Source organism: Colobus angolensis, unplaced genomic scaffold (assembly GCF_000951035.1).
Source record: "Colobus angolensis palliatus isolate OR3802 unplaced genomic scaffold, Cang.pa_1.0 Scaffold38, whole genome shotgun sequence".
Classification (NCBI taxonomy): Eukaryota; Metazoa; Chordata; class Mammalia; order Primates; family Cercopithecidae; genus Colobus; species Colobus angolensis.
Window position 1 is genome coordinate 5,292,266 of NW_012117154.1, and position 26,549 is coordinate 5,318,814.

General features: G+C 51.6%; 1 protein-coding gene across 1 annotated transcript; it reads left to right on the forward strand.

Annotated features, from left to right (window-relative positions):
• Nucleotides 1-3,360: 3,360 nt before the first annotated feature.
• Nucleotides 3,361-25,649, forward strand: LOC105520469. The gene is given in 9 exon segments (XM_011954222.1): nt 3,361-3,580; nt 4,428-4,629; nt 10,090-10,236; nt 10,367-10,460; nt 23,169-23,220; nt 24,255-24,317; nt 24,408-24,515; nt 24,837-25,003; nt 25,518-25,649. Coding segments are annotated over 9 exon segments (1,185 nt in total).
• Nucleotides 25,650-26,549: the final 900 nt, after the last annotated feature.

The window sequence follows — 26,549 nt, forward strand, 5'->3', positions numbered from 1 at the left end:
CTTACGTGTACATTTCCTAAAAGCAGGAGTTTCTCCTACATCACCCACAGTTTACCCATCACATTCAGGAAATTAACATTGGTACGATATTACCATCGAATCCACAAATTCTCTTCAAATTTTGCTAATTATCTCAAAACTGTCCTTTATAGAAGAAGAAAGTTGAAAAACACAGCAGCACCTCTTTGTTTTCACTCTGGCCTGGGACTCCATGGTGTTTCAATTGCCATGTGGCTTCCGTTTTCATCAATCCTCAGTTCTCAGTCTTCTCTTTTCTGACTTTGAATTAACTTGTGACATGAAGCTCCTTCATGGGTTCATTCAGACCTTTTGGGAAGTAAGGCCAGTTATCTGGTGAAGTGTCCTCAGTTTAGGTTTATGTAATTTTCCTCAAGATATGGTTTAGGTTACACATTTTTGGCAGAAATACCATAGACGTGATACTGTGTACCAAGGAGGGCTTTTTCCTCTCCCACTTTTGTTTATTTACATCAATATGCAGTCTCGGATCCTTGTTTAATCGATGGGTTATACTCTTAATTATTCTGATGGTCAGGTTAGCCCTGATTTGGCTGGTTTGGGCACCTCTATGCAGACTCCTGTGCCCCCTCACCTCCCATCTTTCTCTGAGTGCTTCCTTGCTTTCTGACACAGTTTCAGGCCCACCTTGTACTTACTTCCCCAGCCTTGGAAGCAGGCATTTCTCCAAGGAAACCGTTTCTCTGAGTGGAGAATGGTTCTTAGATGCCAAGATCTGGGTGCTGAAGGTGCTTATTGTTCCTGGGCTGTCATTGCTTCTAGGCCTTCAGCAGACAGACCTAGAAAGCTGCGTGTAACTTATGCAAATATCACATATACATTTCTGTGTCTTACTAGAAACAGATTTCACATCCATGCCTTCAGTTACAGCCCAGCACCCCAGCAGTCACTCTTGCTGGTCTGTATTTGTATCTCTTTTCTCTGGCTATGAGAGCCATTCCCATCATCCTCAAAACACACACATGAGGTCAATCTTGGTGTGTGATGATCTCCCTGACACACTGGTGGCCTTCTTGGCTGCGCCGTGCCTGGTGACCCTGTCAGTGGGGCTCCCTGGCCCTGCAGAATGGCGACTCACCCTTAAAGATTTTTATGCCAGGTAGCGATGCCTAGGAACTGTTCCTTACTAAGACTGTCATTTGGCTTAATTTCCCTTTTGTTTTTCCATTTAGGAACCTACATTATTTCCTTGCCTGTCTTGAAATAGTGATAATTTAACAAGCCTCCCATTTTTCTTCTTCTTTTCCCAGAAAATTCAGGCATTTTCCTTCCCCTCTGATTCCTATTCTGTGTTTTTTCGTTCAGGAGCATCTTCTGGTTTGAGGATTGAATGCATTTTTATATCTTCCACTTTAGGAAAAGTCTGCTTCTTTGTTCCTGGGAAGAAACAAAAGTGGGTCTTATGCTTCACATGCTCTACAGTTGTTCTGGGGCCAAGGGTCTTTTAGTACACCCCTGGCTATTCCCTCCAGAACCCCAGCCCTGAGCAATGTCAGAGAGGTGATGACAGCCTCCGTTCATCAGCTCTGACATGTGGAGATGGTAGGTTCTAGGAGAAAAGTGGTTCTCCCTGGCTGGGGCAAGCCAAGGTGCAAGACAGGTCCACATGCACTGACATCCAGGCCCCCAGACCATTTAGCTCACTGCAGCCCTCCCAGTGGCTGGGGGACGAGGTCAGGACCAGGGGGATGTGGTGCCAAACTTCCCCTCATTATTGATCGGGATATCCAGTTCAGGTACCAGCCAAAGAGTAGTAGTGGAGGATTCCACCCAGGCTTCCCACTCTGCCCCACTTCATTCACACCTCCATGACACCAGCTCAGGAAACTCCTGTCCTTGGGATGCTTTCTTCCTATGCTCCTCCGTCCTCAGCTCCAGCCAAGTCAGAAACAACCTGCTGGGCTCAGATGCACCAAGATTTCATCATCAGCACCCCACCTAGACCCACACCTGAAGCCACGCTCTTGGAGAGCAGAGGGGAACACCTGACCCATGATTGGCATGTCACTTCTGGTTCCATGGTTTCAGTACCCTGTCCTGTAAATCTTAGGACTTTTTGGGCCCCACTTCAGGGTCCTTCTGAAGTCCCTCTTGAGCAGAGGGCAGTGTCCAGTCAACCTCTTGGTGCTTCACCAGGACGGCTGACAGCACCAGGACCTGTATACCTGAGGGCTTCCTTGGCAAACAACTGGTTTACCCAGACTGTTCCACTCCCAGGCTGTTGAACCAAGAGTTGCCATCTTCTCCCAGGCCCTTGAACCTGACTGACCCCAGTACTTAGGGGACTTTGTTTACCAGGACCATCCACAGTGCCAAGGTTAGTTGCTCATTTCAAAAGAGTGGGTGTGGTGTGTGAAGGCCTCCTACTGGCACTGCAGAGGGAGGGGCAGGCACTGGCACAAGGTGATATTTGGAAGACAGATTCCCTGCCCCCAAGGTGACACTTTGGATGCCAGGTTCTTGACATCTTGGACTATCAACCCTGAACAAATTTTCCTCCCTCCGTCATTTTGTCCTTCTTTCTTCCCTCTCTTCCTCTCCCTCTCCCTGCTTCTCCCTTCTTTTATAACTAATTGTCGCATAAGGTCAGGAGTTCAGAACTCCACTGCACGAGGCAACGGGTGTTCTCGTGGTCAGGTGCCTGGGCTCTGACCTTCTCTGCACCGCACACCTGTCCACGGACATTGACGTTCAGGAGGGCAGTGGTACCAATGTTTACTGCAGAGTGAGGAGGCACTAAGTGGCCAGTCTGTTCCAGGAATGGTGCTAGTCACTGCTTTAGGCCCTGCAGGCAAATAATAATGATGATAATAATAATAATAAGTACTGCTGCATGAAATTCAATGTCAGAAATGGCTGGATCCAGATGTTCAGTGTCTCCTTTAGTAATGGGTGAGCCCTTTGCAAAATATATCCCTTCTTCTTGTCTCCAGGGTTAAATGGCCTGAGGATCTCAGCAGAAAGAGAACTTCTTTCTCCCAATAGTTCCCCTTTCCCAAACTCCAAATTAAACATCATTCATAGTTTCTTAGATGCTATTTTTTCTGCATTCTAGCAGCTATGAGGGAGTCAATGGCCTCTTACAATAGTCATTGGCAGCATTTTTTCCTATTTTGGAGGTGATCAGGACAACAGTACATTTAGAATTCATGGCATCTCAGAATGGATGCAGTGTGGTGACCCCGCAGCAGGTTGCGCCATCCCCAAAAGCCAGCATTTCAGCCTGGGGATGGAGGGTTCCAATGGCCCGGGCTGGGCTAGGCTGGCAGATGCCACCCTGAACGTGGAGGGAGGTGGTAGTTTCCCAAGGGAGAATCGGGAATGCCGTTCCTGGAAAAGGTGGCCCAGAGGCCAGTTGTCACAGCCACAGAAGTCCCCACCCAGGATCCCTCACAAGTGGCCCTATGGAGGGCTCAGGTACCACTGGAGAATGACCTGGAATTGAGTGTAGAACACACGCATTTGCTCAGAAAAATGGAGGACTCCCTCATCCAGGGTGTCTTCCTTCTGAATCATGGGATGTTCTGGAAGGTTCTGGAAGGTCTGCCCAGCAGTGAAAACTGTGCACAGCAGCTTTGAAGTCATAGTGGGTGGGTCAGAGTGAGAATCTGGGACCACCCACCGGATCCGTCAGAGGTGAGGGAAGAGCCCCTGGCCACAATCCTCGGTGAAGTTCCCAAATTGCATCCAGAGTGAGGAAGAAAGTCATCTCCACATGCTGAACTCCAAGAGAGTCAGGGTGACCCAGGGTGGGACCTAAGAGAGTGCACGCTTACTAGAAAAGATCATGGCCCTGAATGAGGGTGAGCCCTGGGATGAACAACCCCCTTGCTCAGCTGGGCACCTCAGCTGGCTTCAGGAGTCAAAAAACCTTCCAGAGCCTTCCAGGCAACTGCAGTGGCCACGATGAAGGTGCTCAATAAAGGGTCTGTTTCCTAAAGAAACGTGCTAGGATCTACGCTTAAAATGTTAGCACACAAAGGAAGGAAGTTTAAATTTAAAAAAAAAATGCGTTGGATGCTGAATTAAGAAGAAAATGCTGGATTAAGATGAGAAAGTGAGGAAACCGGGGGGCGAGGGGGTGGGCAGGATGAATTATCGGCTTCTCATTTCTCCACACAGCATGATGTAAACCCGACAGTATGAATGTACAGCTGAATGGAGCTCTTCAGAAAGGCATTCCCCAAAGCATGAGCAGAGCTGGCCCCAGAAAGTGGGACTCAAGGGTCAGGGGAGGACCTCCCTTTACATTGTCGTGTTTGGATGGACCTCACCCCTTGGAATAGAGCCTGGAGGTTTCAGCAACCTCAGCCCCTCTGAGGCAACCCAGAGGAACCTGGTCTCTCTGCGGTGTCTTCCTTCCTCCTTACATCACTGCCTGATCCCAGTGGTGCTACTGGAAAAACTAGACTCAGGGAGTTGGCACCTGGCAGCTCTGCAGGTGGGGCTGGTGGGGAGGCTGCCCTTCTTCCAGGAGAAAGGACGGGGCGGCCTCCTCCTGGACTTCAGAACTCAAGCAGAGCCTCTCTTTATCCTTTGCATCTTTCCTGGTGGCTGTGGCGAAGAACTTGCTCTTCGAGGGCTGCCTTGGTTGGCGTGGGGAAGGACACCGGGCGATGTGGGACCCCATCTTTGCCTTCAGGAAATGACCCTTTATACATGGGATGATGCTGGAGCCCAGGGGAGGACATGGCTGCATGCTGGCACACAGCCAAACCCATCACCTTTGTGGACTCAGTGAAGCCAGGCCAGGCCCCCTGAGGAGGGGTCTGCTGAGGAGTCAGCCCAGCTGGTCTCTCCAGGGTGCATGGGAAGGGGTGCATGGAGGAGGAGGAAGGGAGGGAGGGTGCGGAGGGTTGTGTCCCCGAAGAAGAGCTGCAAAGTACCCTCTTACGATAATGGTGGAAATAGATTTGCTGGCGTTTCCCTTCATTTGTTGATCAGCCAAAGTGTGTGACTGACAAGCCCACCTGGTGCCCTAATGAGGCTGTGGCTGGATATTGTTGCCTATAGGCCAGCCACGGGCCCGGTGGAGACCACACTGGGAGGTGGTGCGAGTCTGTCTGTGGGCCGTGTGGCTCTGAAAACCATTTGTTCCTAGACCACAATGAGCTGAACAAGCATTTAGAAAATATATGCTCATTAGACAGAATAACGTTGTCTGTTGAATTTACCACCAGTAATGTCAGTCTTTAGGGGTGGAGGCACCAGACTCTGGAGGACAGAGAGAAGAGTCGGACAGGAGAGGACTACCTGAGTGCCCTCACCAGGAGCAAGTAGACACACAGATGGCTTCCCACTCTCCACTCCATCAGCAGACAGGACAAGTTTGAACCAGGTGTGCCTGAACCCCACGACTCCAGGCATATCCAGAGAGGGGCTGGGGGAAGCAACTCAACAGGAGGAAATTGAGTAGACTCTATGTACTCAAGGTATCACCTGCACTCCACCTCCATCCCTACAGCCTCTCTCCCTTCTCTCAGCACCTCCAAGCAGGAAAAGATCTGCAGACCTGACATTTAGAGGTTCCCTCCATCATGCTGCAGTGACAGTCACCCAGTGATAAGCTCTCTCACACACATAGAGCTTCCAGATATCTGTGGCTAACTCATCTGAAAAAAGAACAGAGAGCCCACTAGAACAAAGAAAGCCCTAACATGAAAGACAAAGACACGACCATCCTAACCAATCCAATAAGCAGATTAAAAAATCAGAGAAAACAAAGTATGGATCAGAAGATTTTTTCAAAATCTATAATATCTCAGAGAGAACATACATTTTAATGAACTCCAGCTCAGGAATGTGTGTGTGTGTGTGTATTTAGAGAACAGAAATGGAATTTTTTTAATGTGATGAGAAAAATAAAACTCTCGAAAGTAGAAAATAAGTCTAAGAAATCAAAGATAATAATTTATCACAGAAAAAAGAACAAATAGACAAAGAAGTGGAACATAGGAGAGGAAAGGAAAGAAAATCAGAGAATTATTCCAGGAGGCCCATCATCCCAATAATAGGAGTTTCAAAAACAGAAAAAGAAGAAAATGTTTCCAAACTAAAGAACGGGAATTTCACATAAAGAGGACTCAGCAAATGCGTACATTAGTGGCTAGAAGAACGGCCATCACAAGCCTAACATGGAAGGATGCCAGGTTGGGGATGGGGTGGTGATGCCAGGACAGGGACGGGGAGGCGATGCTAGGATGGGTCTGGAGAGGTGATCCTAAATGCTTCCGGGTGGAGTGCAAGGAGATACTAAATCAGATATCAGATGCATCAGACTTCTAGACAACAAAAAGGGAAGCTTGAAGGCAAGAGAACAATGCTGTCAACATTTGAAGAAAAGTGATTTTCAATTTAGAACTCCTTTTAATTTTGTCCTTCAAATATCAACTTCCTGTTCATAATTCCATTTTTCTATCTCTTTGTGCTACATTCTGCGTAAGTTACCTTTAAATGGGAACTGTCCCTTCTAGTTGCTGAGTTGAGCTAACTTTGTTATAATGAGGCTGTATCTATTCTGCAGTTAAGATATCCACTGAGATTTTTATTTCACTCACTATACTTTCCATTTCCCAAAGTTCTACTCCATTGTTTCGGAATCTGCCTTGTTTTCTTGGTAGTGTCTTGTGGTCATTTCCTTGCTTTACATCTATAATCATTTTAAACATAACCCGTTTAAAGCATTCATCTGATAATCCTATTACCTACAGTTCTTAGGGATCCAATTCCTCTGCTTGTTGGGTCTGCTGGTGGATTGTTTCCTTATGTGTTTCATAATTTTGGATTGTGAGTTCATTTTCAGTGGGGCTCTAGCTGTGAGAATCTTTTGTGCTTGGGCTGAAGCTGTCTTTACTGAGAGATTTTGTGTTTGCAAGATTCTCAGTTGTCTTGCTAGCCTGTGATCATTTTTTTGTGCTAAGTCTGTGGCTCTGTGAGTCCTGGACTGTGCAGGGAGCATAAATTCAAATCCCAAACCTGAACAAGACAGACCCATCATTACAAGTTCTCAAGGGGCATTCCCTTCTCTTCCCTTCCCTTCTTCCTTTCCCTTCTTCCCTTCCCTTCTCTTGCCTTCTTCCCTTCTTCCCTTCCCTTCTTCCCTTCCTTTCTTCCCTTCCCTTCTTCCCTTCCCTTCTCCTTTCCTCTCCTCTCTTCTCTTCTTTTTTTTTTTTTTTGTTTTTGCTCCTGGCATGGTCTGAGATAGATATGCTTTCAGGTCATCTTCCTTTGCCGGTGGGTGGCCAGCATTTTCTCTCAGGGTGGCTCTTCAAGAAATTTGCTTATAATATGCTACCTCATTTGGGACCCCTGGCCTTATCTTCTGTCTCTGGGCTGTTCAACTCAAGGTCCCTGGGTGCCAATATTAGTGCAATCCCCATGTCAGTCTCAGCCCAGCCGGTGTTCACTACTCAGGCTTTATTTCCCTCTTCTTTTGGTCCCTGGATATTTTGTCTCTTTTCTTCTTGTATGTTTAGCTAGTTATTTAAAAGGAGTCGCACATTTTATCCAACACTTGTAGCTGTGCAGTAGGAATATTTTCGTGTTTAGTCCATGCAATTGGCAGCAAAGAATGCCTCCTCCAAACTAGAACTCAACATCCAGCCAAATGAGCAGGTCTGGGTTGGGTGGAATCACATTGAATCACAATGATGTACAAACAGTGGATTTTGATTTCATTGTAAGTGATGACATAACTCTATAGGGTGGCTGTGGGTGTGGGTGGGGCTGTCAGGAAAGCACTAAATCTTCATCTTCCCTAGTTGGGAATAAATACATAAAACCTTAAACAAAAAAGCAAACAAACATCAGTGTAAGCATGTGATGGGGGGATACTAGAAGAAAGCGCTGCAAGTTTGGAGAGTGACTGCCTATGGTGTGAGACCTGGATTTCGGGTATTAGCAGGTGGGAGAGCAGGGCTGCATGCACTGTGTTTTCTCGCCCTGAGTTTTTCCGTTTTTGCACTGTGTGCATTTACTGATTTGGTAAGGCAGAGACAATAAAAAGGGAAGCTTGAAGGCAAGAGAATAATGCTGTCGACATTCTAAGGAAAGTGACTTTCAATCTAGAACTCCTTTTAATTTTGTCCTTCAAATCTCAACTTCCTCTTCATAACATCTTCTGTCTGTTTGTGGTATATTCTGCATAAGTTACCTTGAAATGGGAACTGTCCCTTCCAGTTGCTGAGTTGAGCTAACTTTGTTGTAATGAGGTTATGTCTATTCTGTAGTTAAGATATCCACTGAGATATTAACATGAGAGAGGTGAAAATGCTGCCTAAACTTGTTTTTGTCGGCAGGAGGGTCCAAGAGGGCTCAGAACAGGAGTGAGCCGGGGGCGGGCAGAGGCGTGGGGAAGTGGTGGGCGTGCCTTCTCTCCGTGGGATCCCAGAATGACAGGCGTCAAGGGCATCTGCTCTTACTTTCTATGAGGGCTACCTTGGGTTTCAGCATTAGTTCCTACAACAAGCATTTTTTCCCACACCCCCTACATGCCAGCTACTGGACTAGGTGTTGAGAATTTCACAGCTTTTGTGGAGTAGAACAGGTGACGTCCCAGGTGCATGAGTGACCTCCTAGTTGATGACATAAGAGATACCATAAAACCCGCTCCATTGATTTAGAGCTGATTCATTGACGTACAATGATCCACACCAGATTTCTCTTTCCATACAAACAAACCCTCAAAGGCTCACGGTAGCTCCTTGGGGAGGTGGCATTACCAGGGAATTTTCCTTCCCTTTCCTTTAGCCTGGAGTGGGAATAATCGATGTTTACCAGGTGCTGAGTAACTGGGTGAGGCTTCTCTAATGAGCCTGTTCCTCCTGCTCGCCTCCATGCACCCAGACTCTGAATTTGCCGCTGAGGGAAGCAGAGGGCCCTTTGCCTCCTGCCTCTGACCCCTCGGGTGGCTCCAAACTTGACCCCTCTCTGAAGCCCTAACCAGGTTTTCTCTAGCTGCCCCCATGTGTGGGCAAGCCTGGCTGCCTCCTGTGACCTTAGTGGGTGGTGGGAGGTGATGGGGTCCCGACTTTAACAGCACTGCCTGCGGCCTGGTCTGGTGGGTGTTGCCCAACCTGCTAAGGTGAGTGGGTCACACCCTCCGTTTCCTTCCATGGGGACCTTCATCCTCATGGCAGTGGAGGGTATGATCAGGAGACCAGGTCCCAGGCCTGGCCCTGCCATTCCTGACCCTCTGTGCCCTTGGTCAAGTCATGCCTGGAAACGGAGGGAGGTTAAGGTAGACATTCTACAGATCTAATGTTTTATAAACTATGAAAAACTGTTGGTGGCACAAAGAATTGGGACTCCAATGACTACATGTATACCTGTGTATTTGCATAGCAGCACTATTCAGAGGAAAAGAAAGAGGAAATCGCCCTCATGCCCATCCACAGATCAATGGACTCACAAAATGTGGTCTACATTATTCAGCCATAAAAAAGAATGAAGTTCTGATACGGGCTACCATGTGGATACACCCTTCAAACACGATGCTGAGTGAGAGATGGCAGGTGGAAAGGCCACATATGGTACCACCCATTTTATATTAGAACAGGTGAATCCACAGAAACAGATTGGTGGCTGCAGGGGCTGGGCAGATACTGTTTCACAGGGCCAGGGTTTTACTTGGGTGAGAAGGGATGTTTTGGAGCTCGAGGGTGAGGCTGGTTGTACAACATTGTGAATGCACTAAGTGCCAGGAATTGTTCACTTTAGAATGCTCGTTTTGATGCTATATGAATTCTCCCTGAATAAATTCAACACCAATGTGGCCGTGAAACAGAGGCAAGTCCTATACGGCCAGGACACGAGCTAAAGCCAGCAAATGGGCGTGTGTTCACGTGACTCTTCCGGTCCCATTGGAAGGTTGCTGTGAGGCCAGGCGTGCTCATGACAGTTTTTTTTTTTTTCCAACCTTCCTTTTTTTGTTTCGTAATTTGCCCGATTGCTTTTAAGCTGTGCTAACATCCTGAAACCTACCTATGTGGTAAGAAGTCAGACTAAAGCATTCATTCATTCATTCATTCATTCATTCATTCATTTCTGCAGTCGTTTGATAGATGTGTACTGCACGGGACCACACGCCAAGGGAGTTGGCCGTCAACAGGACAGTCAAGGCACCAGGGAGCCCAAAATCTCCCAGAGGCACCCAGCTCAGCGCACTGGTGGTCACTTCCTGTCCTTGGGTTTACAAGGGTCAGGACCACCAAGTCCACTGCCTTCTTCCCTCTACCCACCTACTGTGTGATGGTGGCTCACCAGGGGAGCCACATGAGGAGGTGCCCAGGCTGGAGGGCCCACCCTCACACACCTGACTGTCCTGCAGGAAGAAGCAGCAGGAGGACCCCTCTGCCAAGGAGAAGGCAGGCACGCTGGGGAGTGTCCAGGGGCAGGTGCTGCTCATTGGAAATGGGGAGGACGTGGGGATGCTGGGAGCAGCCCCAGGGTCACCCTCAAAGTGATTTCTGGACCCTTTTTGGAGCCAGCTGGGCAGTGGCTTAGAGCTTTCTCCCTGGGGCCCCAGCACGGGAGGGAGGTGCTGAGGAGGAGAGCGTCTGGCCGGGTCTGGCTGGGAGACAGGTGCCAGGTGGGAACACTCAGCCAAGTCTCCCTGGTCAGAATTCCCTGCGTGGCCCAAACCTTAGCTCCCATGAAACACGTTTGTGGGAAGGGGTGGCTCGGGGGGGGGTGCCTTGAAGACCACACCTTCCTGGGAGCGCTTCTAAAACGGCAGATCAGAAAGACTCCCAAAGGTCCCGGGGAGGTGCCGGGCACAGAAGCACTCTGTGGGGCGAGGCCCTGTGGGTTTTCCTGGAGGGCACTGTGGAGGCGGCTGTAATGAGCAGCTCCAGACGCTCGGGTGGAGCAGCGGGGCCGGCCCAGGTAGGAGGGGCCACAGTGGGCGCTGTGGGGTCTTCCGGGTGATGTTTTGGCCACAATCTGACCCCTCCTGAAGGTCCCCTCCACCCTCACTGTGCCTGGGGGGCTGTGAGCCCCCACGGAGCCTGCCCGTGCCCTTCCTGTCTGCACTGGCCTCAGGGCTGTGCACGCCATCCCAGCTCCTATTGGCTTCCACTACTGGGGGACAGGCAACATCATTTCCATTCTGCATGGGGTGAACTCAGGGGAGGGGGACCCAGTGTACCTGGCTTCCCAGGGGTGCAGGGTGACCTGGAAGTCCCAAGCGTGTGCTGGGCCACGCTTCAGGAGGGAAGGGGTTAACCAGACAGCCGGGCAGCCTCTGAGGCTGCCAAGACACCAGGAACCGCTTCTACCTATCCGGGCACATTTTTCCTTCATTTCTCAGAGCCAGCGCAGCCTGTTGCGACCTGCCACCGGAAATCATCACCGTGACCTACCTGAGCAGGCCTCCCTGGGGTGGTGGTGGCCTCCCCAACCGGCGACCTACCTGGGGGCCTCCCCTCCCCTTACAGCTCAGGGCCAGGGGGCGTGCTGTCCCGCCACCGACTGGGAGGGTTAGGACGTGACAGCCAGGGGACAAGTGGTCCAGTCTGTGTTTGTTAACACAGAGGCCATGGTCACCTTTTCTTAGGACATGGACTAGCTCAGGCCCCAAGAAAGGCCGAGAGTCCAGCCTTGTGTGCATCCCCGCAAGGAGAGACATTAGCAGTGGGAGCCAGGCCTGAGCAGCCTGTGGGTACCAGGCGAGGGGACTGGGGTTCCACTTCTCCCAGTGCAGGGACAGGAGGCTGGTGGCCAGAGGTGCAAGGCCTCGGTGTCAGTGAGACCTGGGCCTGAGTCCCAGTCTGCCACTCGGGGGTCAGGGGTGAGTCATGCCTCTGCAGTGCTCAGCACACAGGACCCTCCATCAATCCACACCAGCCCCCATTTCCCCAGACCTGCCGGTCCTTTCCTGCCTTTCCTGGAGGTGCCAGGCCCCTGCCTGCCCCGCCCCCTCACTGGGAACCCTGGAGTCTCCTATGGCTCCTCCCTTGGCCCACTTAGCCCAGCCTTGCCACCTCCTAATCTCTTCTACTCCTGCACTCTGTCCTTGCTGCCAGCCTCATCCTGCCATCGGCCTCTTCTCCAGAGCATTTCTTGGGACCCACAACACCGTCCTGAAGTGTCCTGTCCTTCAGCTGACCTTCAGGTTCCATGACACCCCGGCAGGGGAGGGTGCACCCTGGCTGCCATGGCTCTTTCCCACCTCTGCACTTACAAGTCCCTCTTGCTGTTCGCCAGCCCGCAGGCCACCTGCTCTCTCCTCTAACAATTGCCCCAGCCCTGCCATCCAGACAGAAGCAGTCCCCATTTCTTCAGGTCTGGCAGCATTTTGCTGGGACTTCTCTATGGCATTAATTTCATTCTGCTTTGTGTTGTGGTGTCAAGGAAGAAGAAAGAAGAAGAAGAAGGAGGAGGGGGGAGGAGGAGGGGGAGGAAGAAGAAGAGGAAGAAGAGAGGAGGAGGAGGAGGAAGAAGGAGGAGGAAGAAGGAGGAGGAAGGAGGAGGAGGAAGAAGAGGAAGAGGAAGAACAAGAGGAGGAAGAGGAGAAGAAGGAGAGAGGGAGGAGGAAGGAAGGGAAAGGAAGGAGGAAAGCCAAAGGGAGGGAGAGAGGACACATAGAGAACCCAGACTCCCTGTGGGCCCCGCACCGAGCATTTCACAGACCTGATTTTGTTTGGTCCCTGCAGCCTCCGCAGCAGCCTGCCTGGCTCTGAGAGCAGGGCTCTAAGGCACTTGCCCATCAGTTCCTGGGAAAGGGAGTCTGTTAGGGTTGCCTCTGCTGAGGAGAAGAGGGCCTTGACCTGGCTGGAGGCAGAGCTTTCTATGGGGAGGCCAGGCTGGCCTTGCTGCTCTGCAGCCTGCCTGCTTTGTGCCGTGGAGGCAGGAGGTATGGGGGAGGCCAGGAGAGGCCCTGGACATGGCCAGTTTTATGTGGGTTCTTAGGGAACTGACAAAGGCAACTTTAAGCTTTGGGCCTCTTCTAAAGGACACCAGTGTTCATCATGAGGAAGGTGCTTGGTTAGAAAACAGATTCAGACTGGCTGTGAATCAGTTTCAGGGTGCTGGACGTGTGCAGAAGGGAAGTGCTCCGAAGAGATGGACCCGCTGCTCTGGGCACAGCCCCGCATGCCTCCCGACCACAGGCTGCAGCCGTCCTGAGTCAGACTGGGTCAGGCCAGCACAGGCTGAGCTCAATCTTCACCCCAGAGCTTGGGGTCTTTCATCCCTCTTGGGGTTTCCACCCTGTCCCCTGAAGAGTGAGCAGTGGGCAGTATTGCAGGGAGGGACCTCAGGGAGTCAGCTGTGGTTCCCGGGCTGCAGGAGTGCCAAGGCTGAACTGAGGCGGGTGGGGCTGACGCCGGAGGCAAGAACAGGCTCCCAGCAGAGTTAAAAGGGGCAGGAGTAATGAATGCTCAGGCAGGGGCTCTCACCGTCACACTCAGAGGGTGTCTGGCCGCTGGTTTGCCTCATGCACCCTGTGTGTACCTGCAAGCAGCAGGGCAAGACACAGCCAACCTTGTGGCAGAGGGCTGCAGCAACTGCCAAGCTTCATCAGGCAGGGAAAGCTGCCTGCCAGATTCACCAAATAAAAGTACAGGATGAAAGTGACTCCAGGACACCCAGTTACCTGTGAATTTCACATAAACGACAAATCATTGTTCCTGTATGTCCCACTTATTGCATGAGATGTACTTATACTAAAAAGTCGTTCATTATCTATTTAATTCAATGTTTAACAGTTCAATTTTACTAAAATTTTATTTCAAATTTTTACTAAACATATTCATTATATTTTAGCATAGGTATATTTCAAATATTGCATGGGATATACTGATACCATTAATAAAAGTTTATGAATAATCTATGAATACTTGTAACTTATACATTATTATTTATGAATGTTTATACTAAAAGTTATTTGTTTTAGCTGGAATTTTATATATATACATATATAGACATATATATACGTATAGACATATATATATGCACATACACACACATATATATATATATATTTTTTTCTTCTAGAGACAGGGTCTCACTATGTTGCCCAGGATGGTCTCAACCTCCTGGACTCAAGTGATCCTCCCACCTTGGCCTCCCAAAGTGCTGGGATTATAGACATGAGCCATCATACTCAGCCTTTAAAAATTTTTTTTTATGATTAGCTGAAATTCAGATTTAGCTGGGAGCCTTGTATTTTATCTGGCATCTGTACTTATGTCGCATCTTCTAGTAATGCTTGGTTATTAGAAAATAATTAAATTTATTTTTAAATTCTCTGGAATTTGGATTTTCCCTCAATAAGTGTATTCCCCAGGTTGAACTATACCCCACCAGCAGAGAGGTTCCTTCCCTGCCTGACACAGACAGCATGCTCTGTCGCCTGCAAAGCTGCACACAGTGGGAGGGGTCCAGGGAGGGATGCTCCTCACAGTGCCAAGTCTCCTGTTGCACACCATTGGCCAGGACTTAGGGGAGCGCTATGAGGGTCACAGAACCGCAGGAGACCCAGACCTGCATGCAGGGGCTGCAGGCTCCACCCTGAGTGCTGGGCCAGGGGCCAGGGGCCAGGGACAGGGGCACGGAGCTGGACCTGGGCAAAACCACCCCACAGTAGCCAGGCTTAGGAACCTGGCAGTGCCAAGCCTCTCCCAGCCTCAGTCTTTTCCACAGGATGGACTGAGGGCAGTGCTGGATGCAGAGGAGTGCTGGGAGGATTGAGTGAACTTTCACGTGGACAGTGTGGCACACATCTGGCTGGCAGGACCAGCTCAAGTCCTGTTAACCGTTGGTCAAAGATGTCTTCAGCATTTTCCTATTAGTTTCCTATTCATGTGATTAGGCAGCCAGGACGGTCCCACAAGGCGAGGGAAGGATGGGGATTCTCACTGAAGGTGGAGGAAACACTGGGGGAGAAGGGCAGGCATCAACCAGCTCTTTCCTCCTAAGGCCCCTGATAGGGTCTGGCTGTGTCCCCACCCAAATCTCATCTTGAATTGTAGTTCCCATAATTCCCTTGTGTTGTGGGAGGGACCTGGTAGGAGATAATTGAATCATGGGGGCGGGTTCCCCCATACCGTTCTCGTGGTAGTGAATAAGGCTCGTGCGGGCTGATGGTTTGATGACATCTCGTGGTCTGATGGTTTTGCTTGGCTCTCATTCTCTCTCGCCACCGTGTAAGACGTGCCTTTCACCTTCTGCCGTGATTGTGAGGCCTCCGCAGCCATGTAGAACCGTGAGTCCATTAAACCTCTTTTACTTTTTCTTTTTTTTCCTTTTTGGAGATGGAGTCTCGATCTGTTGCCAAGGCTGGAGTGCCATGGCACAATCTCAACTCACTGCAACCTCCACCTCCTGGGCTCAAGCAATTCTCCTGCTTCAGCCTCTAGAGTAGCTGGGATTACAAAGGCGTCCACCACCATGCCTGGCTAATTTATTATTATTATTATTTTTAGTAGAGACAGGGTTTCCCTATGTTGGCCAGGCTAGTCTCGAGCTCCTGACCTCAAATGATCTTCCCGCCTTGGCCTCCCAAAGTGCTGGGATTACAGGCATGAGCCACCGCATCCAGCAAAACCTCGTTTTCTTTATCAATTACCCAGGCTCGGGTATGTCTTTATCAGCAGTGTGAAAATGGACTAATACAGACCCCAGCCTGCCTGCAGCACTGAGAAGTCCACACAGGGGAGCGAGTATGCACAGGGTCTGGAGCCGTGAGCCGTCTCACACTCATCCTACCCAGCCTTTTTGAGCAAGGCTTTCAGCTGAGCCTGGTCCTCAGGCTTCGACCTGCGTCTTCACCCTTTCCTACGACGCAAGGCTCAGATGTCGGAATTCTCACCCCTGCACTCCAATGAGGAGACTAAGGGTCAGGTAGGCTGGACACCTTCCTCAGAGCAGAGGTTTCACAGCGGAGGCTAGGTTCCCACCTGGGTGGTCAGACCCAGAGCCCAGGCTCCAAACCTCCATGCCTGCAGTTAAGCTGAGGGCAGAGCCTATCTTACAGACTTTGGGGTCTTAATGTGAATTCACCCTATTAGAGCAGCTGGGGGCGGGTGGAGTTGTTTCTCTTTCCTAAAATCTCAGCGAGCTGCTGATTGCGTGCCTGCTACTTCAGGCCCCCCACACGGTGCCGAAATCCAGAGCTGTGCGTCCATCCATCCTTCCTCCAGGCCAGGCCTGCCCCTCGGATGCCCGGAGTGGGAGTGTGTGTGTGTGGGTGGGTGTGTGGGTGTGTGTGTGTAGGTGCAGGGTGGGTGTCAAAGCAACAGGCAGCATGAGGCGGATGCATCGTCTGTCCTTCAACCCGTACCATGGGCTCTGCTGTCCCTGACCCTTTGGGAGTCCCTGGTGTCCGCCTGAGTCTGGGGTAGCCTTCCTTCTCTTCATGCCCCTCCCCATATCCAACCAAGCATTGGGTTCTGCCCTGAATCTCCCTTGAATCTGAGCCCTGACCCCTGCTTTCCTTCTCCCTGGGGAGGGCTCTAAGAGGCTCGCAGTCTCTAGGCCTCCCTCCGGCCGGCCTCTCTCAGCCCCTTTCCCTGCAGCAACCCTGTCTCCAGCCCCATCTCTGATCCCCCTCCAGACCCTCGTCCCAGTCCCCGCGTCTCCCGTGGTCTGACTTGCACACTCAACTCCTCCTCCTCCTGGGGCATCCTGCCTGGCCTGAAGCCCTGCCCTCCTCTGCCCGGCCGCTGCCTTTCTCCAGGAAGCCTCCTGGCCCCATGTCCAGGTGTCATGTCCTTGCCTTAAACCCCATAGGAGAAGGCACTTTATCTCCAGGTGGTATTTCCCTGTGTATCTGCGTCAAGGCAACCAGGGAGGGTGTGTCCCCAGACACCTCTTCTCTAGCGCCCAAGAGATTTCCAACAGAGGGCACCTCCCAACAAGAGAAAGGTCTTTTTCTTCACAGCAGGTTCCAGGCAGATCAATGTAACAAATGGTGGTAGAGAATTGGGGATGTTGAGGAAGAAAAGGAGGAGGGAAGAAGGGTGGGGGACGAGGGCCAGCACTGGGGCAGGGTGAGGGCCAGCAGCTCTGGCAAGGGACTTTAGTAAGACAGGACAGGGGCTGGGTGCAGTGGCTCACACCTGTAATCCCAGAACTTTGGGAGGCTGAGGTGGGCGGATCACGAGGTCGGGAGTTTGAGACCAGCCTGGCCAATGTGGAGAAACCCCATCTGTACTAAAAATACAAAAATTAGCTGGGCATGGTGGCGTCCCCCTGTAGTCCCAGCTACTAGGGTGGCTGAGGCAGGAGAATCGCTTGAAACCAGGAGACAGAGTGAGACTCTGTCTCAAAAAAAAAAAAAAAAGAGCCTTAATTGACTCCCAGTTCCACGTGGCTGGGGAGGCCTCAGGAAACTTACAATCATGGAAGGGGAAGCAAAAGGCGGCAGGAGAGAGAGGAGCGTGTGAAGGAGAAACTGTCAAACATTTATACAGCCCTCAGCTCTTGTGAGAGCTCACTATCACAAGAAGAGCACGGGGGAGCCGCCCCCAGGATCCAGTCACCTCCCACGAGCTCCTTCCCTCCACACATGGACATCATGGGGATTACAATTCAAGATGAGATTTGGGTGGGACACAGGCCCAAACTGTATCTTGGACTCTCTGTAGAGCCTCTCCACAGGAATGCAGCTGGGCCGACATCCAAATGCTATCCTCAAAGAACCTGAGTGAAGAATCCAGCCCTGCTGGGCTGCAGAACTGTGAGTCAATCAATGGGCGTTGCAAGCGGCTGTGTTTGGGAGTAACTTGTTATGCAGCAACAGAAGGTGTGTGCAGGTGTCTGTGATTTGGGATCTTTCTGAAGCAACTTGAGCAGTTGCTGAAAACTGGGACATAAGCCTCGTCACTGCCAGCGCTGCTAAACCTCATTTGCTTCACAATAAACAGCAATAGCTATTTAGATTCCAACTTTTTGGCGCCAGGTACTAGACCCACATTATGAGTCAGTGGAAAAGTTCACCTCGCCACTCCAGGGGGTTTGGTGTTATTTTTCTGGCTTTCCTCACCAGGAAGCTCAGAAAGTCATTATTGGCTCAGATCACCTACTGGCTAAGTGCTGGAACAAACATGGAAAGCCAGGCCTCCTGCCTCCAGGGTTTCAGCTGTTACTCCACACCCTGTTGCCTCCAGGTTTACCTGTTTTCAAAATCATTGCAGCTTTCTCCAAATAAGATATAAAAATGGCCAACAGGCTCCTTAAAAGATGCTCACAGTTGTTAGTTGTTAGGGAAACGCAAATCAAAACCACAATGAGATGCCGTCTCACACCCACTGGGATGTCTATAATCAAAAAGTCAGACGATATTAAGAGCCGGAGAAGACGTGGAGAAATTGGAGCCCTTGGATGCTATACATGAAAATGTAAAATGGTTGCAGTGCCTGTTCCTCAAATAAGTGAAGCATAGAACTGCCACACAACCCAGCCAATCCACTCCTGGGTTTATATGTCCACACAAAAACTTGCACGTGAATGTTCATAGCAGTCCTATTTCTAATAGCCAAAAGGTGGAAATAACCTAAGTGTTCATCAACTGAGGGAGGGATGCATAAATGCAGCCCATCCATACAGTGGAGTATTACTCAGCCAGGAACAAAGCACTGACACACACTAGAATGTCGATGAACCTTGAAAACACTGTGCTCATTGACAGAAGCCAGATACAAAGATCACCAATGATATGATTCCTTGTATAGAAAATGACCATGGTAGGCAAATCCGTAGAGACTGAAAGAAGACTGATGGTTGCCAGAGGCTGGCAGGACATGGAGGAACTGTGGGGTGCTAGCTGAAGTCTACGGGCTTTCTTTTGAGGTGATAAAAATGTAGTAAAATTGACCATGTTGATAGTTGCACTACTGAATATTGTAAAAGCCATTGAATTGGAGACTTTACCTGGTGACTATGGTGGATGAATTATATCTCAACAAAGCTGTTACCAAAAAATAAAAAAAAAAAAATCATTGCTGCTGAAACGTAGCCCCCACGCTGTCCTGTTCCCTGCTGTTTGGCTGTGGATGTAGCAGCTCCCTGGACAGATGCCATGCATCAAGGTAGGGAGGCTTTGAGGAGTCTCCTCACCCACATCCTGCAGAAAGACTCCCTCCAGGATCCCCTCCGAGTGTCCCTGGGAGCCTGTGCTCCTCCTCAGCGTCCAGGTCTGCAAGCAGTCTGCAGCCTCCAGGATCTGACGTTCTTGACCTTGTCTTCACAGGGAGGGTCGCCCTGAGGACTTACAGGCCTGGATGAAATGTGTTTTTTGTTTGTTCGTTTGTTTGAGACAGAGTTTGGCTGTGTTGCCCAGACTGGGGTGCAGTGGCACGATCTCAGCTCATTGCAACCTCTGCCCCCTGGGTTCAAGCAATTCTCTTGCCTCAGCTTCCTGAGTAGCTGGGATTACAGGCACACGCCACTGTGCCTGGCTAATTTTTTTTTTTTTTTTTTTTTTTTTTTTTTTTTTTTTTTTTTTTTTTTTGTATTTTTAGTAGAGATGGGGTTTCACCATATTGGCCAGGCTGGTCTCCTGACCTCAAGTGACCCGCCCACCTCAGCCTCCCAAAGTGCCGGGATTATAGGTGTGAGCCGCCACGAGCCACCACACTGGCCTTCTGGATGAAATGTTAACTGCTGTTTTCTGAGGGTTAATCTCATGCAGGGCAAATGGCATTCTCTCTGTGAACTGTGGTTGTGGCCATGCGCAGGAGATGTCCTGTGCACATTTTGCAGGCAGAGCCTTTGGAGACCCTGCGGCAAAGAGGTTGAATGACAGCCAAGGGGGCAGAGCCAGGGTAGAGACCTTGGTCTCCAACGCTGAGGTTCTTGCCCCTCTGCCCCTGGCTTCCTGATGGATTGGAAGCGACCAACAGAAGCTGGAGGGGGCGCCCAGAAGAGATGTACCTTCGGAGCCTTCAGGAGGAACTCACCCTACCCACACCTTGATTCCTGACTTCTGGGTTTGTGATACTTTGTTATGGCAACCACAGGACACGAATCCTCTTGCAGAGTTAAAGGAAAGATGCTCCTGCACACTGTAAATGCTGATTAAAGCTATGTTTGCTTATAGCTTTTCTAGAGTTATAAAAGCAAAGCAAATAGCCAGCCTCAGAGAGTGCTTTGGAACAGGCCGGGCGAGGGGTGAGAGCAGGTGCCTCATGGTCCAAGCTTGGGGGAGCTGCTGTGGCTGAGCACTGGCCTGCATGTGGTGGCAGCACCGTGAGGCTGGGGCCAGATGGCTCCCTTCTCAGGTCTTGTTCTCTTCTGCAGAAGGAGGGGTTGGTCTTGATCATAATTTCTCGAATTTAGTGTATTAGAGTGAGTAGTGGCCCCTCAAAAGATGTGTCCAAGCCCTACCCCCTGGTACCTGCAAAGGTGGCCTGTTTGGAAATAGGGTCTTCGCAGATGTAATTAAGAATCTCGGCCAGGGGTGGTGGCTCTTGCCTGTAATCCCGATGGGGGAAGGGGCTCCTGGGCCCATGTCAGCAGGGCCAGATTCTTCTGGAGGCTCAGGGCAGAAGCTGCCTTCCTGCCTTTTCAGCTTCCAGAGGCCGTCTGCATGCCTCATGGTCCCTGCAGCAGACCACATCACTCCGACCTCTGCTTGTCCTTGCATCTCCTCCTCCGCCTCCCCGCCTCCCTCTCATAAGGATGCTGGGAGGACACTGGACCCCCCTCAGCTGACCCAGCAGCATCTCCCCTCTCGAGATCCTCACTTGCATCACATCTGCAAGATCTCTGCCGAAGCTCTGGGGATTCTATTCGGCCCACCGCAGGGGCCCCCACCTGATGATAGAGCAAAGGCACATAGAAGATGCTCAGAAACACGTACTGAGTGAAATTGTGAGTGGCTGTGTGCTGGTCTGTGCAGGAGGTGTAACAAGAGCGGCGTCCTGTATTTCTGCCTGCCTTCCTGCCTCCGCCATTGACTGGAGGTCAGCAGGTCTGACAGTTCCAGAAATAGAACGTCTGCTCTGATCTGATCAACACGAAGGTGAAGGTCAGGTGCAGGATCCCCCACCCCCACCTTGTGGGTTCTGGGGTTGCGGAGCCAGGGCCCCACCTCTGCCCTGGGGGACACCCCCTGCCAAGTTTGCTTGGAGGCTCCTTTGAGCTCAGGCACACCCAGGAGCCAGAAGGAGAGGACTTGTAAAGACAGGACCTGTGTCCCCGGGCAGGCCTGTGACCCCGGGCAGGCCTGTGTCCCCGGGCAGGCCTGTGTCCCCGGGCAGGCCTGTGTCCCTGGGCAGGGCCTGTGTCCCCGGGCAGGCCTGTGACCCCGGGCAGGGCCTGTGACCCCGGGCAGGCCTGTGTCCCCGGGCAGGGCCTGTGTCCCCGGGCAGGGCCTGTGACCCCGGGCAGGCCTGTGTCCCCGAGCAGGGCTGTGTCCCCGGGCAGGGCCTGTGTCCCCAGGCAGGCCTGTGTCCCCGGGCAGGCCTGTGACCCCGGGCAGGCCTGTGTCCCGGCCCTTAGGGAAGGAATAATGAACAGACTATTGTGGAAGAAAGACGAGAATCAGGCAGATAAAGGGCCCAGTGAAGCCGCCTGCCCCACTCCCTACCCCCAGGACTGAACCTTGGACCCCACCTAACATTCCAGCTCCACTGCGGTGCCCTGGTCTCCATGACAACTGGGAATCATTTTACAAATAGAAGATTGTGGATACGTGGGAATGCAGAGGTGAGGAAGTCTCAGGAGTAAAGGTTTCATTTACGGCACCTTGGTGCGAAGGTGTCAGGCCAAGCCTTGGAGCCAAATTCTATGCAGAATGACCAGGTACAGAGAGCAGAAAACATGAGCTATATTCCTGGCCCTTTGCCTGTTAGCTGTGTGGCTCTGGTTATGGAGTGAAGGGAGCAGCAGGGTGCTCTGGGCCTTAAGTGACAGAATTCGTAACTCTCTGAGGCCAGAGCAAGGCTTTGGAAAGGCTGGAGGGAAGCCATTAAGCCGGCAAGGTTTTCCTGGCTTGCCCCATGGAGGCAAGATGGCTGCAGGGCTCCAAGTATCATGTCCATTGAGGACAACGTCCAGTGCAGAAAGGAGGGCAGGTGGCAAAGGGACTTCTCCTCTCACAGCTGTTTTATCACAAACTCCTTCCTCATCCAGAAGCCCTCAAAGACTTTGCTTTGTTTCCCATCAGCAGGAATGCGTGGCAGGAAGGGATCTCACAGGGATTCACAGTTAAATCAATCCCTGGGGCCCGAGGGGCAAAGTGTCTGAGTGACCCAGCCCGCAGTCACGTGTCCCTGAGCAGGAGGTCAGTCTTGCCCCTCTGGAACTGCATGTACCAAATGTGAGTGCGTTTGTGCCTGAGTGTGCCTGTTCACCTCGGCGAGTGGACATGTGTGAAAGCAGATGTTTGCATGGGCACAGGTGTGTGCTGTGTGCATACAAAGTGGGGGCAGGGCTTGTGGGGAGGTGGAGTGATTGTGCAAAGCAGAGTGAGGTGGTGTTGCTGGAAGACATGGACGGAGGCATGACACAGACTGTCCACTGCAAAAACCATGGACACAGGCTGCCTGCTGCAGGGACCACAGATGGAGGTGTGACACAGACTGTCCACTGCAAAAACCATGGATAGAGGCGTGACACAGGCTGCCCACTGCAGGGACCACGGACGGAGGCGTGACACAGACTGTCCACTGCAGAGACCAGGGACGGAGGCGTGACACAGGCTGCCAGCTGCAGAGACCAGCCCTTCCAGAACCTGGCTGCCCTTCTTCGTGGTGATGGTCCCATTTTAAAGGGCCTGGTCCAGGAGTGGATGTGCCACTCACTCCTGCTCTCCCTGAGGTCTGGACTTGCTGCTAAACAGTGGTTAGGAAACTTGCAACAGGCCCTGATTAGATGTGAGATTTCTTCCAAGGCGTTCAACACAGGCCACCTGAATTCACTTTCAGACGTGTTCTCAGTCCTTTCTACACGGGTGATCTCCGCTCTTCCATTAAAAAAGTGTCATTTTAATGACATAAAAAAAAGCAGTGTTTGCTCATTGTAGAAAACCTGGAAAATACATGGAAAAAACTCCTCTCTTTCTACAAATTAACACTTTGCAGATTCTTGTCTATGCAGATGAATTCATATTCTTTTCCTTTTAGATAAATGGACGTCATAATCCACGTCCCACCTCGCGATCTCTGTTTTTGCTTCCGTAATAGGTCCTCAAAGCTTTCTTATATCAGCGAAGGTTCTTCCGCAGCATGACTTTTGGTAGTATTCCATCGTATAGACACAACAGAGCTTATTCAGCAGCTGTTTTGGCTCCTGTGAATTTTGGGTTTCCCTGAGTTCCTGGTCAGCAGCCACCTCTGCCTGAGTTTTGTGGGCACCGACAGGCAGCCGCACCTGCCAACCACACAATCCACTCACGTAAGATGTCCCAACTCAGAAACTGGCACCCAAAAGTTTCCAGTCACTGATCCCATCACAGCCACTCTTGGAAGCTGTGGGGTCCGGAGAAAGGGCACTTCTGAATGGACTCGTGAGCTCCTGGCGTTGGACGGCACCTCCCCCATGCCCTGCACCCCCTCTCTTCCTCTCCTGCCCCCTCCTCCTCTCAGCACAGGAGACACGTGGAACCTGCCTGCTCCAGGACACGGGAGGGGTGGAAAGAGGAGAGAAGGGTAGAGGGGAGGAGGAGTGAGGAGCCGCTCCAGGTGGGAGGGAAACAGGAGCTGGGAGATCCCACAAAGGCTTGTTTTTACAGCGCCACTCTGTGACCCTGGGAAGTCACCCAGCTTTTCTGTGCCTCAGTTTCCTTACCTATAAACAGAGATCCTGGGAGGAGAGGCCTCCAAGGTGGCCTTGGGGCTGACATCCTTAGAAGGAAATAGTAAGGGCCTTCCTCTCCCAAGGTTTCTTTTTTTTTTTTTTTTTTTGTTGAGACGGAGTCTAGCTCTGTCACCCAGGCTGGAGTGCAGTGGCCGGATCTCAGCTCACTGCAAGCTCCACCTCCCGGGTTCCCGCCATTCTCCTGCCTCAGCCTCCTGAGTAGCTGGGACTACAGGCGCCCGCCACCTTGCCCGGCTAGATTTTTGTATTTTTTTAGTAGAGACGGGGTTTCACCGTGTTAGCCAGGATGGTCTCGATCTCCTGACCTCGTGATCTGCCCGTCTCGGCCTCCCAAAGTGCTGGGATTACAGGCTTGAGCCACCGCGCCCGGCCCCAAGGTTTCTTTTAAGTGAGGGTGCAACTTGCCAAAGATGTGGAGGCCGCTCTGCCGGGCACCGCCCCTTACTTCTGAGGAGAGCTCACCCCTCGCCTGTGGGGTCTGGTGGGAGCCTCGGAGCCGGCCCAGCAGCTCTCCTGTGAGCGGTCCCCAGCGTTTGTACCACCGGTGCTGTAGAAGAGCGGGGAGACAGCACATGGGGACCTGCCATTCCCGTTCTGTTCCGCAGCACTGGAGGGGCGGACAGGACAGGACCGGCTGCTCATCCCGCACTGAAGGTGAGGCCGGGGCTCCAGGAGTCTTGGCTGGACGCAATCACCTGACCTGGGGGTTCAAAGTGCCTAACACAGGTGCTTACCCCTCTTCCCCCTCACCCCTGGCTGCACCTGGGGCGTGGAGCTATCCTCTAAGCCTGACCTCCCCACTCCCCCACTGACTGCACCTGGGGGGATGGCCTGGGATCAGCCAGGACTCAGTTCCCACCTCAGGAGGCCTCTGGCCATGGAAGTGCTAACGTGCCTGGTGTCCGTCTGTCTGGGTGACTCTGACTTGGGGGTTGGGCGGCCCTGCCTGTGTCCAGTGACATGGGGTGGTGTGTGTGGAAAGCCAGATGCTCACATGGCAGCGGGCGGGGGAGTGGCTGGGGGTTGGGGGTGAGGGCTACTGGTTCCTGTCCCATCTGGGGACCATTTCCGGGGACCCTGGCACCCACAGGCCTGGATCCTCCCATGGTCTGCTGCTTTCCTTCAAGGCCTGGCCTCGTCAGACCCCCAAGCCTCCCTACACAGGGTTAATTATTCACGTGGCCCGGGACCCAGGTACAAAGTCTTCTCCTTCCCACATCTGCAGAAGCTGCTCTTGTGGACGGGGCTCCAAGGAGGAGAGGGCAATTGTTTTATTTTAATCATGAAAACATTTTCTGGGATATATGTGTTGGTTGAAAAAACTTAAAAGGTATAGAAAAGTATTAAAAAAAATTAAAGACAGGCCCTGTGACTCATGCCTATAATCCTAGCACTTTGGGTGCCCAAAGCAGGCAGATATCCTGAGGTCAGGAGTTCAAAACCAGCCTGGCCAACATGGCAAAACCGTGTCTCTACCAAAAATACAAAAATTAGCCGGGCATGATGGCACACATCTGTAATCCCAGTCACTTAGGCGGCTGAGGCGGGGGAATCACTTGAACCTGGGAGGTAGAGGTTGCAGTGAGCTGAGATCACGCCACTGCACTCCAGCCTGGGCAACAGAGTGAGACTCACTCTCAAATAAATAAATAAATAAATAAAAGAAAACCACTCATAAGCCCACCAACCAGACAGGCACTGCGAACAACTCACAGCGTTTCCTTCTGGGGTTCGTTCGTTTGTCTTTCCCTGACACAGTAGGGTCCACGAGGAAGTCAGGATCCACTGACAATGTTTGCAGTGTTGTGTTTAATGTGGCAACTGGTTGCGTGACGATAGAGAAGTAAACATCATGTCTGGTGGCAGTCGGGTTACCACATAGAATTTAGGACGCCCAGTGAAATGAGAATGCTAGGTAAGTGACACATAACTTTTTGATGTAAGTATATCCCAGGCAACATTTATTTATTGGAAATTGAGACAAAGGGAGATGGGGGTGCTGCCAGGGAGGGAGAGCCAAGGTCTGCTTCCACGCCCCTTCCCAGAACTGGAGCCAGAGGCCTGCTTGTTGGGGGCCTGGGGCTCAGAGGGGAGCGGGCGGCTGCTGTCATGCTGTCTGCAAATGCTGTCCAGCTTCCCCCACTTTCTCTCGCTTGGCAGGTCACCTGGCCCACACTCTCCTCCCCTGATCCCCTGGGTGCTCCCCTCCCCCTGCTGGTCCCCCTCCCTTCTGGGTGAGCCTGGATGCCAGCACCCTGTTTCGCGCGCCCAGCATGCGGAACCAAAGCACAATGCTCAGAAACACCGCCAGTGTGCACAGGGCAGCAGGCTGGCTTCTCCCTCCCTCCTGCCGAGGTCTCCGCCCCCTTCCCCCTTCCCTCCTTCTTTCCCCTCTCCTCTTCTATTAGAAACTGTGAGTGTTAGGGTTCAATTGTGTCCCCCCAAAACAGGTATGTTGGGGTCCTCATCCCCAGTCCCCTAGAATGTGACTGTGCTTAGAGATAAGACCTTCACAGAGTAATCTGATTAAAATGAGGTCATCAGCAGGGACCCTAGTGCAGTATGACCAGTGCCCTTTCAAAAAGGAGAAATTTGGATACAGACACAGACACACCCTGAGGGAAGGTGGAGTAAAGGGGCAGGGAGAAGATGGCTTGCGATGGGAGTGACGCCGTTACAGGCCGAAGGACGCCTGGCAGTGCCAGCAGACACCAAGAGCCGGGAGAGGCCAGGAGCAATTCTCCCTG